Source organism: Physeter macrocephalus, chromosome 14, assembly GCF_002837175.3.
Source record: "Physeter macrocephalus isolate SW-GA chromosome 14, ASM283717v5, whole genome shotgun sequence".
NCBI lineage: Eukaryota > Metazoa > Chordata > Mammalia > Artiodactyla > Physeteridae > Physeter > Physeter macrocephalus.
The window spans coordinates 88,748,186-88,761,624 of record NC_041227.1 but is presented as its reverse complement, the minus strand read 5'-3'; the positions used below and the strand labels follow the sequence as shown (position 1 = coordinate 88,761,624).

The 13,439-nt window shown below is 44.7% G+C and overlaps 1 protein-coding gene across 1 annotated transcript in view; it reads right to left on the bottom strand.

Moving 5' to 3' along the window:
- Positions 1-13,439, bottom strand: part of MYH10 (myosin heavy chain 10) — a 129,613-nt gene that overhangs the window by 52,697 nt on the left and 63,477 nt on the right. The window contains exons 9-13 of the mRNA XM_028500033.2: positions 8,876-8,994; positions 8,093-8,245; positions 4,856-5,029; positions 1,906-2,079; positions 1,285-1,399 (exon numbers count right to left, since the gene is read on the bottom strand). Coding sequence (XP_028355834.1) covers positions 1,285-1,399; positions 1,906-2,079; positions 4,856-5,029; positions 8,093-8,245; positions 8,876-8,994 — 735 coding nt within the window. The remainder of the gene's footprint in view (positions 1-1,284; positions 1,400-1,905; positions 2,080-4,855; positions 5,030-8,092; positions 8,246-8,875; positions 8,995-13,439) is intronic.

Sequence of the window (13,439 nt, the reverse complement as noted above, 5' to 3'; positions counted from 1 at the left end):
GCTCAGGGTCCCTTTTTCCACGCTAGATCCATTTCTCAGACCCACTGTCACACTTCCCAGAACGGGGCCAAGAGTCCCTCAGCCGCGTGGGCACCACAGACACCACCTTAGGGTCCTGCTCTCGCCTCAGTCCTCACGGGCCCCCCCAGGCTGACCAGGTCACCGCAAGTGACAGCGAGCACGCAGCAGCGGGTGAAGACCTCCATCCAATGGGACACGGGTCAAAAGCTTCTGGTTTACTTGCTGGAAGCCTAGCCCTTCCCCCAGTCCCTCCCCGTACACAGTCTCACGCACACGATCTCTCCCCAGGACACGTGCGTGTACGCGTGCGGTGTGCCCAGCCCTGCAGGCTCCCTCACGCTTGCTGGAGCCGGTGCACGTGACCTTGACCAGGCTGTCTCTGGTAGGGCCACCATCCCCTGCTCACTTTCCCTGTGGCTGTTCTTCTCTTTCCTTTTGTCCTGATTGCCCTAAGCCCTCTGATCTGCCTTCTGGGTTTCCTTCTCTCTACCTGAGGAGGCAGCTAGATGGCAAGGTCTTGAGATGCTATAGCAAAAGCAGAAGTGAGCCAGGTAACTGACAGGCCTGGCCTCAGGGTCAAAGCCTAGGCAGGGGCAGATCCAGGGCTGAACTAAGGGACTGCATGACCTGAGGCCAAGTGAAGCAGTGGGACAACGAGGATGAAAGCGTAGAGAGCGCTAAATGCCAGAAGATGCTGGTCCCACCGTACACACAGGCACACAGCTGCTTTGTTCTTCTGGTACCAGCAAAATCTCTAGTCTATAATAAAATCACCAAAACCTTCACCTGAGGTCCATGTAATCAAAAGAAGTATGAGGACTGACGGAAATAAAAACGACTTATCTATATGCAGACGGTCTGAGTTTATTCACCAGCCACTCTGCGTGCGTGTGGAGGGTAGGATGCAGCTCAGCTGGCCTGGACACAACACAGAGAAGATGCGCAAGGCTTCTCAGGTTTTGTATCCCAACACCCTTGGATTACAACTGCACTGGGATCAGGGTGGCCTGAGGCAAGTGTGTAGTTCTTCATGGCTCTGCTACTAGAATGTTCCTACAGCACCTGACCAAGCAGGCAGATGTCTTATTACCCAAGTTTTCTTAAAGTGGGTAAATTCCGATACAACGGCAGCCCTGCTCTAGGGAAAATAAAGAGCTTTAAAGTGAAAAAGTCTACACACATCTATAAGTAAAAGAACCGTATATAAGCCTTAACTGTAAAAGATTCGGCCAAGTTTGATTACAAACGCAAGCACATTCTCACCATCCTTCCAGAGCTCTGCCACAAATCTGTCAGAGGACTGATGCAGGAGGGTGGCCACGTTGTCATTCAGGGGGTCCATATTCTTCATCAGCCACTCGTCCGCCTTATAGTCCACCTGCCGGGCCAGAGCCGGGTGCGACAAGAGGGAAGAGACAAAAACAAGAAACATTTCCAGCCTTAACCAAAAACGTTCACGGGACCCCCCCCCGCCACCCAGGTGGAGGATGGCAACTCCAGGCTCAACCCAAGATTCCCGGAGCCCTGCCCTGTTCCCTCCCCAACAACCAATCAGAAGAAAGTCACACACCCTGTAGCCCTCACCTCAAATTTTACCTATGAAAACCTTTCCCCCAAACTATCGGGGGCTCAGGGGTTTTGGGCATGAGCCACCCGTCCTCCTCACTTGGCCCTGCAACAAACCTTTCTCTGTACTTCCCCCGTTCCACCCCCCAAATAAGTCATAGAACAATCCAAAAAATGGGTTGTCTCGAAGGAGGTGCATTTGTAATGTGTACTATATTTAAGGGTTTGTAAGTGTATATCGGCACATTCGTTACAACCTTCGTCAAATGCAGCAAAATCTCAAACACAGCACTTTTAATGGAGTTCTTTCACTCTTACCTTCCCTGCATAATGTATAATGCAAAAGTCAGCTTTGTCTTTCAGTTGACGAGGTTTCTGAAACTTGGAGTGGGACCCTTGCTCTTGAACTAGTTTTTCAACAAAGGTCTTATCTGTGGCTTTAGGGAACCAGCACTCTTCATCCAAAAGGGCCAGCACACCAGGAGGGTTAGCCTGATAACAGAGGCAAGAAGAACTGACACGTTTTGCACGTCACTGTACATACAAGGATGTTTTCCACTGGGTTTGGCAGTTTAACTTCCAAAACAGTTAGAGCTTCGTGAAGATCCGTGCAAATCAAACTGCTAGGGTAGCAGGTAATGCCAAATCGTAACTATCATGCAAACAACACTGAGATCTCAAACTGCTCAAGAAGTACTGGTAAGAAAATGGATGAGTACTGTATCTCACAAACTTATAAAAAACTAATTCCAAGTAGATAACTCCCCCAAAAGTAGCAAATAAAAGACACCAGAAAGGAACTGAAAGGTGTGGAGACAAAACTGAATCTTTATATTCAATAACTGGGTGGATAAATTGTTATAAACCCTCAACTAGCTGAAATGCTTCAGACATTTTATACCCTAGTCAATTTAAGTTTCTATTTAAGTGATGACTAAATAAAACGAGCACTTCACACTTGGTGAAATATTTAAAACTATTGTGAAGTAGAATATATGGAAGGTGATGAAGTAATCAATTACTTCATTGGTTTGTTTTATCAACAAATAGAATAGAGCCTTTATTTCACTCAACTAGTTCACTGAAAAAAGCCTTAGAGACTTAAAGACACGGAGACATAAGATAGATTAGCGGCCCAGGGGCTGGGGGAGCGGAACAGGAGTGACTGCCAAGGGTAGGAAGCTTCCCTGTGGGATGATGAAAATGTTGTGGAATTAGACAGTGCTAATGGTTGCACAACTCTGTGAATATGCTGAAATTCACTGAATTACATACTTTAAAAGGGTGAATTTTAGGAGAGTGAATTATGTCTCAAATTTAAAAAAAATGCCCAGAGCCTGCCATTCTCTGGGAGCTCGGAAATCAATGGAACGACTTCTTTTTTGGAGGAAAGTGGGGTACACGTGAAAGCTAAATGAAATATTTAAACAATGACGGCCTATTTTATAGTGCTTCGGGGGTCATCGTTTATTGCCATACTGCAAATATGGCAAAGTTTCTGATACAAGACCGAGCGTACCAATTCTAGGGCACAGTGATGAAATCAGCTTTTGGAATAAATCTCTTAAGACCAGTTTTCCTCAACTCACAAGGCCTTTATGTTTACTGCAGAAGAGCTGGCTCTGTGCAAATATTGCTTAAAAAGTAACTGGAGGTTCTAGTTAAACATGAACGAAACAGTGTGATAATGTGGTCACAGGAAGGCGGAGGTTAACAGAACAGAGCAGGTAGAAGCAGCTGAGAGAATCCTCCCCTCCAGGAGCCCAGGACTGAGACCCTTACTCCCTGGCTGTCTAGTGTGTGGCCCCTCTACCTGAAAGGATTTGCGGGGTTCAGAGCTGCTAAAAGAACACTATAATCAAAGGCCGCTAGGCTTAGGTGATCCTAAGGTCCAGGATGGCATTTAACCCAATTTACCCCACTCATCTGACAACTTTGAGAAATGAAGTTCTGGATTAAGATAAGTGAAACACCCATCTTTCTGCCATAATTTTTACATTTTTAATCTGTTTCAATGAAAATATTTCTAAATTCTGAAAGAGGGGCCAAATATAATTTAATCTTTTCTAAAGGACTGAGTGGCAGCATGATTCAGAAGGTCCATAATTTTGTCTCCTTTTTATTTTTCCTACTTCATCTTTCAACGTCAAGACCTCTCATCCCTTTTCCTTTTCACTGGGGATTTCTTTTTTTTTTATTACTATTATTATTTTTAAAATATCTTTATTGGAGTATAATTGCTTTACAATGGTGTGTTAGTTTCTGCTTTATAACAAAGTGAATCAGTTATACATATACATATGTTCCCGTACCTCTTCCCTCTCGTGTCTCCCTCCCTCCCACCCTCCCTATCCCACCCCTCTCGGTGGTCACAAAGCACCGAGCTGATCTCCCTGTGCCATGCGGCTGCTTCCCACTAGCTGTCCACCCCACGTCTGGTAGTGAATATATGTCCCTGCCACTCTCTCACTTCGTCACCGCTTCCCCTTCCCCCTCCCCATATCCTCAAGGCCATGCTCTAGTAGGTCTGTGTCTTTATTCTTCACTGGGGATTTCTAAAGAGCTTTAAGTTTGGGAGACCATCTTTTGTCTCGTGGTCAGAGTACTGTAAGAAGCCAGGCGGGGCCTGGGTTTGTGAGAGATGAGGCCAGACGCCCGGGACAGGCAGGTGCCCTGACATTTCCTTCTGGAAAAAGTCGTCCTCACTCTCCATTTTGAGAGGACCCACAATGGAATCATGATGCTGTGTCACTCCACATGCTACAGTTAAATTCCCCATGATTATAACTCTTCCAACGTTTTGAAAAACCTTATGAAAAAGCATCTTTGTACTTATGAGGATAAGCTTTAGTAACCCCCCCAAAATGGATTTGCATGACCTGTCTTATTCCCAGCTAGACACGGCGCCCCTTTATCACCTCGGACGTGTGCTCAGTTGAGCCCCACACCCTTGACACGTGCCAAGGGCTGGAGCGAAGGCAGCCGCCGCCACCACCGTGGCACCTGTGGGCAGCGAAGGACCACGTTGGCCAGCACACGGACCCACGCGAGGACAGGGCGCGGCCGTGAGAAAGGACAGCTCAAGAAGGGTCTTACTGGCATGCTACTCACTTTTCAAATGGGCATCACTTTCCTAGGAAATTTAGACTAGAAAATTATCTCGGCACTCACGAGACAGGATAATTCCCGTCTCAGCTGATGGCAAGAAAACACTCAAGGCACCGCCTGGGCAGGAGCCGAGAGCCAGACGGCGGGGGGAGGATCTTACGGGTCTCTCGATGAGGTCGATGCACGGCTGCAGGTCCAGCCCGAAGTCGATGAAGTTCCACTCGATGCCCTCGCGCTGGTACTCCTCCTGCTCCAGGATGAACATGGTGTGGTTGAAGAGCTGCTGCAGCTTCTCGTTGGTGTAGTTGATGCACAGCTGCTCGAAGGAGTTCAGCTGCAGGTGCCAGGAGAGCCATGTTCCAAACGTGGGGTGGGGTTGGGGGAGGGGTAATGAGTCAGCTAGTGCTCAGAAAGTTCTAAGAGTTAGTCATCAGGCCTTGACTACCCTACTGAGTCCATCAGATGACAGTGACTAAACCGAGGGGGTCTCTCTTCATCTCTGTCGCGCACGCACACACACACACACACGCACACACACACACACACACGCACACACACACACGCGTGCACACACACACACGCGCGCACACACACACACACGCGCACACACCACACTGCTGCGAAGCTAAAATGAGCAAATGATAAACTTAGTGTGCTGAGTATCTACAAATAAAACCACTGTGATTAGCGAATGGTTAATGAAGAGAAATGAATAAATGAGAAAGAAAGTGAGAAAAAGAAGAGAAACGAAGAGACTTGGGAAGGCCGGAGGCCAAGGAGGCAAGCGCGTCTCCGTGAGCTCTGAGGGCCCAGAGGACAGACAGGCTGCTGTCTTCTCTGCTCCTTACTCAGGCCGCCGGCTCCAGAGTGAGTTAAGGAAAACAATAATAGAAAAAAAAGAATAACCTTTTCATCTGTTACAGACATTTCTTTTTCCCTCTCTGTGAAATCTGCCCATTTCTCTATTGTGCTGCTGATGGGATGAAACATGGATGGATGAAGTAACAGGGATAATTTTCTTAAAGCAGTCGTCTTATATGAGAAGTAATCAGCCTTTTCTTCTGCTTCCATGCTGCCCACACAAGTACCATGGGCCCATAAACAACCTCTTTCATTATAAAGTGATCTGTAATTAGGGAAGGTTTAATCAAGCCCCAAAGAATAGATTTATAGTCTGAAAAGGCCATTCCAATCTTCCCTGGGAGGTGTCACACTCAGCGTCTTAGAACGAGGTCACGCTAGGAGGGCCAGGGAAGAGTCTGCCTTGTTCAACACTGCATTTCTAGTGACCCACATCAGCACTTGCAGGCCGCCCGATGGTGCTTGGTTATGTTTATGCGAATGGATTTTGCTCTGCCTTAAGATCACGAGATCTTAGTGCTCTATTTAGCCTGAGCTACTACATGTGATGGTATTCTTCTTTAATGGATTTCTACTTGTCTTCATATTTAAGCTACCAACTGTATTTTTAAATAATCGATTTTTAAATTGGTAACACATGGTATAAAATTAAAAATGTACAGAGAGTTGCACTGAGAAGTCTCACTCCAATCACCCACTTGCTCTCTTATAAGCAACTACTGTCACCTATTTCTTGTGATCCTTCCAGAAATAGTATATGCACTCATAAATGTGTGTTACCCTGATTTTGAAAAAAACTTAACAACGCATCTTGGAGACTGTAATATAAAGCCACCTCATTCTTTATAATGGGTGCATAGTCCTCTAGTACAGGTACATCATAATTAATCAAACCAGTCTCCTACGGTGAGCATAAATCTCCTAACAGTGGACATTTTCCATTCTTTTCTGTGACAAATAACACTCACTAAACAATCCTGCATTTTTAGCATCTAAAACGTTTTCTTTTTTTACTGTCTGTGTATATTCGTATGTCAAAACCATACTTCTGAAGTTCTACAGCTTTATAATGTTTTATCTCTTAATATCCTCTTTTCATTTCTTTTTCAGAATTTTACTATCTATACTTTAATTATTTTTCGAATTAGTTTTAGAAGCAGGTGGCCTAGTCCTCCTCTACCCCTTGAAATAGGTTTTAAACAAGTATGTTCACTTTAAAGATAAATTTGGGGGACTTGCCTGGTGGCACAGTGGTTAAGAAATGGCCTGCCAATTCAGGGGTCATGGGCTCAAGCCCTGGTCCAGGAAGATCCCACATGCCGCGGAGCAACTAAGCCCGTGCGCCGCAACTACTGAGCCCGTGCGCCACAACTACTGAGCCCGCCTGCCACAACTACTGAAGACCGTGCACCTAGAGCCCGTGCTCCACAACAAGAGAAGCCACTGCAATGAGAACCCGGTGCACCACAACAAAGAGGGGCCCCCGCTCGCCGCAACCAGAGAAAGCCGGCGGGCAGCAATGAAGAACCGACACAGCCAAAAATAAATAAATTAAAAAACAAAAAACATATTAAAGCAATCTTTTATAGTGGCAGTGGCAGTTTGGGGGATAAAACTGCTTATACCAGTAACAGTTCAGATTTTATGAGGACAGACGTATAGCCCAAAGGGGTTCATTTTAAAACAGGACAATTCAGTATCCAACTGGCCAAAGCAGCACACTGATCCCAAGAAGTACTGAATTTAGTATCTGTGCCTTGCTGTATAGTGTCTATCAAAGGAGAGATAAAGATACACATTTTTAGGAGACCGAAATTTTATCAACGTTCAGCAAAACCATAGCAGGTATGTGACTGCAGACCTTTGATGGATTGATGGTAAGTGTTCGGGGAAACCTAGTCAGCTTAGTAATGAAATATATTGAGATGCATCACCAAATCCTGTGGGTGTATCTTCAGAACAGAGTCCACTATGTTTCCTCATCTCTTGACCTCACACAGCTGCTCCTGACCCCCGCTCAAGCCAGTGTCATCTGGCCGCCAGGCTACGGCAATGCCATCCTCCACGGTCTCCCTGCTTCTGCTTTTCCATCTCACGCTCCAGGTCTCCAGCTCCTCTGCCCCTTTGGTCGGCTACATCTAGTCCCACTGGCTTTCTAGCAGTTTCTCACATCTGACAAATTCTCTCCCATACAGGACCACTGGACCTACTCTCATTATGCTGGGGCTTCTTCCTGAGGCCGGGGCTTCTCGTGCTCCACTCTTACTGCTGCAGACACATCTTCCACAGTGGGCCCCCCCATTCCTTCTATCACAGCCCCCCCCCCCGACTTCATTATCCAAAATTCTGAGAATTTGGGGTTTCTGCCACTTAACGTTTGACTCTCGATCATCAACAGAATGGCAGGGACTGTACCTACTTATCTACCGTCACATCCCTGGTGGCCGGCACTGCAGCTGGTACAGAGGGAGCCTTAAGTGTTATTTGTTAAAAGAATAAACAGAAGGAAGGAAGAGCAGGAGGGAGAAAGATATACCTCAAAAATCTCAAATCCCGCGATATCCAGGATTCCGATGAAAGATGCCCCTTGCCGTTTGGTCCTATCCAGAGCTTTATTGATGCGGTGCACGAGCCAGCGGAAGAGCCGCTCATAGGTAGCTTTTGCCAAAGCTTCTACTGCAAAATCGGCCTGTAATTAGACAACGTCAACCTTTTATTCCGGAAATAATCTCAACAAAACACTAACAGCTGTTTGATGGAGGGAGTTTAATGATCTACAGCACCCCCAAAACCCTCAGAGAGCACTTACTGCTTAATCCTCTCTGAATTTTATACATCAACAGAGGATATTAGTACAATTACATGCAAACTGGAGATCATCAATGTAGGAAACGGGTGAGGATGCCCGGTAAAAATAAACTCTTCCCGCTGCTCCTGGGGTTCTAGGCAGCGTCTCTGCCCAGAGCCCAGCAGGGGATGGGTGAATCCGACTCCTGCATTCTTGGCGCTGTCTCCCCTCCCCCCAACAGGGACAAGGGAGCAAGCAGGGCACCCCAGTGCTGGGCGGCATCCCGAGGTACATGTCCTGGGGAACACGGACGATCCATCTACCTGGGGAAAACTCGAGGTGATATTTCAGATTTCCTTTTTTAACAAGTCACCTCTAAAAATGTTCTGAGAGAAAGTACTCAATTAGTACCAAGAAACATCCATATAATAGAGCTCCTATTGATTCCGTTTGTTACATGCCCATCAGAAGGTCTAATGGCCACGGTTATCATTCACACAAACGTGTGAGAGCAGCTGAGGTCAAACTCACTTGTTCTTTGGTCTGCGCTTTCTGCACGTAGTCTCGGCCGACCTTGATCCGGGGCGTGAGAATAGCCCGAGTGAACTCCATCACATTCATGCCAAGGAGATGGCAGAGCTTCTGGGCAACTAGAGGGTAAAAGGTCTCCTAAAATACTAGGCTTCTGCTTACGATCGAGTCACAAAATATTCAGTAAACACCTGAAACACCTTAGTAGTTATCAAATTGTATTAAGAAATTAAATATAAGGCATAAGGTTGGGTAAGTTTTAGGTCTGATGAAAACTACCTTCATCCTTTCAAATTAATAATACTCATCCTTAGGCTATATAAGAGAAGATTAGTTAGTAATTACTTATTCTGGGTAATTTAATGCAAGTTACTAAGTCTTAGAAACCATGGATAATGCGCAGAATGAGAAAAATGGTGTTTAAAATAGTTTAAATCATCACGTTACCAAGACAACTTATCATGCCCATATAGTGATCCTAATAATATTTTAGTAGGCAAGAAACCTAAAGGTTATTAAAATTATTTGATTTCTCAGCTCACATAAAAAGCTGCTAATTTTGTTACTGTGGATTCTCACCAGCATTAGGGCACCTACCTCAGCAGAAGTTCACTGTCTAATGTCACTAAGGTCCAACAAGTGTTCCAATTATTACAATAAATGTTTGATTAAGTGTTAAAAATAACAATAAAATTCTATAAGGGTAAGTACCTTTTAAATCGCGTTAGAAGCATAACCAAGTTCTTTCTCAAAGACGCACTGCATCCTACCCCCCTCTGATCCAGATGAACTGTTGGCAACCTAGCAGCACCCTGGGTGGGCAGGGCAGGCCGTGCCTCAGGGAGCACTTCCTTTGCTTTGTGACTCTTCTCACCAGCTTTTACCAACTGCCCTCCTCAACCCCTACGTCCTGGCTCCTTTTAGTTAACCTACGTATGGATGCTTGTGTGTACGTAGTAAATGGGAAGTTGAAAAATACAAAGAAGCAAAAGCAAATTGTCTACACTCCCTTGCTTTATCACGATAAACAGCATTTTAGCAGCGAAAAAATAGACTTTATAGTGTGGTTACATCTTGGCTTACTTTCCTCTACCAGGAAAACAAGTTCCCTTATAATTGCATCACATTTTCTACTTCTAAGCCTTATTATCCTCTTATCTGCCATTTATGCTTTTTTAAAAGAGTCATATTCAATCTAAAAGGTAATAATTTGCCAATATCTCTCTGAAGGCAACTCCAGGGAGGCGCACGTAAATGTTTCAGCATCACTGGAAACGGAACCATTCATCCTGATTGTACCCCGTGGTCATTTAACATGTGCCTCCAGCCTCCGTTCTCCTGCAGATAGGTGGTTAGATCTGGCAGTCTTTTTTTGGTTTTCGTCTTTGTTTTTGAAGCAGCAATAATGACCCTAATTTCCCAGCTCTTGCTTGGTCTGTTTGTGATTGTTTTTTCAGATTTTATCTAGTTTCAAACTGCCTTATATCCAAAGCCCAATAATCAAAACGTCCTCTTCCTTTTGGTTCATTATTATGTTTGTGATAAATTTCTGTGATTAAATGTATTTTTTTCTTTCGAATTTGTGGTGCTCTGGTACTACTGGTTAACAGCTATTTGCTATATTTACCTTATTCATGGGGCGGGGAGTGGATAAGGAGGAATGCGCTGTAGAGATTGGTATGTTTAATAAAGATAATTTTACTTTTAGTACTATAGACAATAGTAGAGAATAAGTCCTTTTTAAGAAATGCCACTTTGGTACCAACATGTAAAAATGCCACGGGAAATTAATGTATAATAACCTGATGAAATAAGCCAGTCACAAAAGACAAATACTGAATGATTCCACTTCTAGGAGGTACCTAGACTAGTCAAATTCATAGAAACAAACTAGAATGGTGGTTGCCAGGGGCTGGGGGAGGGGGAAATGGGGAGTTGTTTTAGAGTTTAAGTTTGCAAGATGAATTCTGGAGACTGATCGCATAATGATGTGAATATACATTACTGAACTGTACACTTTAAAAATGTTCAAAATAAATTTTGTTATGTGTAATTTTATCACAATTAAAAATTTTAAAAATATTGATAACCTGAAAAATTCTGGTAAGAGAAAGTAGAAATATCACCAATACTAAAAGAAGTCCAAGTGTATATGCTCACTTCAGGCCCTTATTTTATTATTTTTTTGCGGTACGCGGGCCTCTCACTGTCGCGGCCTCTCCCGTTGCGGAGCACAGGCTCCGGACGCGCAGGCGCAGCGGCCACGGCTCACGGGCCCAGCCGCTCCGCGGCACGTGGGATCCTCCCGGACCGGGGCGCGAACCCGCGTCCCCTGCGTCGGCAGGCGGACGCTCGACCACTGCGCCACCAGGGAAGCCCCAGGCCCTTATTTTTTGATCCTGAGTCAAGCATCAGACTGAAATATTTACAAATGAAATATCTGGGATTTGCTTTGAAATAATCCAGAAAAGGGGAAGTGAGAGGTGGTATGAATGAAACACGACAGGCCATGAGTTGGTGACTGTCTACGCCAGGTGACGAGAATGTGGGGAGTTCCTTACACTCTTCTCTCTCCTCTTACATGTTTAAATTTTACTGTAATTAAAAAGTACAAACTCTTACACACTGCAACAGAGCAAGTGTCAATTAACCACCACTACCTAATATAGGTAATAATTTGAGAAAAATTATTTATAGAGTTGTAATTTTTTAAAGCTTCTCATACAATTAAGAAAGAGATTTATTTTACTTTCATTACTGGTGATATAGTGAACAGCAATGAAGCAATGACACGAGCCATTTTAGTTGTTTTGTTTTTTTTTTTTAAAAAACAGTTGTTCTGAAAATGAAGCAGGAAAAAAGGAAAAAGGAGGGAAGGATGGAAAGAAAGAAAAATAAAGTTAGAAAGAGATAAAGGAAAGAAGAAAGGAAGAAAAGAAAGAAGGAAAAGAATACGGAAAAAACAAAAAGAGGGGGAAAGCTTTGCCATTATGAGACATTTCCAGATTTTCAGGGAAATTTTCAAATGACATAGTCTATAAAATCGTATGAAAAAGTAACAAATCAAGGGCATTAAAAAAAGAAGGAAAACAAAACCATTATAAGCTAAAAGTTATCTTAAAATAACAAGTAGAGGACTTCCCTGGTGGCGCATTGGTTAAGAATCCGCCTGCCAATGCGGGGGACACGGGTTCGTGCCCTGGTCCGGGAAGATCCCACAGGACTTCCCTGGTGGCGCATTGGTTAAGAATCCGCCTGCCAATGCGGGGGACACGGGTTCGAGCCCTGGTCCGGGAAGATCCCACATGCTGCGGAGCAACTAAGCCCGTGTGCCACAACTACGGAGCCTGCACTCTAGAGCCCGTGCTCCACAACAAGAGAAGCCACTGCAAGGAGAAGCCCGCGCACCACAACGAAGAGCAGCCCCTGCTCGCTGCAACTAGAGAGAGCCCGTGTGCAGCAACGAAGACCCAACGCAGCCAAATAAATAAATAAATATTTTTTAAAGGTTAAAAAAAAAAAACTGCGCCACCAGGGAAGCCCCAATCACACTATATTTTAAAAAGTAGAAACACACTTGGCTGCCTTGTCTTTCAGAAGGGTGACCTGATTCTCTTCTATCTCTAGGTCAAGATTTCCAAGCAAAGTTACACTAATACATTTCTTGTTCTAAATCTTAAAAACTGCTCGATTTTAAGTCTTACTTAACCACGTGAAAGCTATATGGAAGAAGCTGGCCCAAATGTCAATCAAAATACTTTGACTGAATGATACATTTCATGATCCTGGAAATCTAAAGATTTAAGATGAGGTGCAAAGGCTTTGTCAGGAAATTGTGGTGATGAGGTATCAGGAGATGGACAGGTCCCTTAAAAGGGTTACACAGAATTAAATTAATATTGGTTACAACAAAGAAGGCCGATTTCCAGGTTAGAGACTGTGATGTATGTCAGCCTTCACTGGCCACGGTGGATCCTGTGAGGCAGGATAACGTCCTTGGGTGATCAAGCATTGGAGTCAATACACTGATTCCTCACTTTTCTTTTTGTCTCCAGACCTTCGGAAGCAGACCCCACAGGGCTTGCAAACACATTTTATGGTTCACAAACTTCTGTCCTTGACCAGTGTGAATTTCACTCCATTTTTGATATTTAAAAGCTTGAAGATTTCATATTAAAATCTAGGTTTCCACCTTTCTTTGAAAAATCAATTCTAGTTGGCAGCCCTGCGCCTATATTCCTGGCAAGGAGAAAACTGGCTATAGAACCTAGCAGCTGCAGCTCCCTTTCAGATGAGCCCTGTGGTCTCTGCAGCCTGTGCCCCCTCCCATCCCCCAATCCTAACACCCCATGGCTAAGGCACAGTCTCCACCGCCGCGTCTCACCCTGCATCCCATTCTCTTCCCTCCTTTACGGAATCAGAGTGACCCTTACTCCTAGGCACGTGGAGTCTCATAAGAAACACTTCAGGAGAGCTTTTTTTTTTTTTTTTTTTTTGTGGTATGCGGGCCTCCCTCTGTTGTGGCCTCTCCCGTTGCGGAGCACAGGCTCCGGACGCGCAGGCC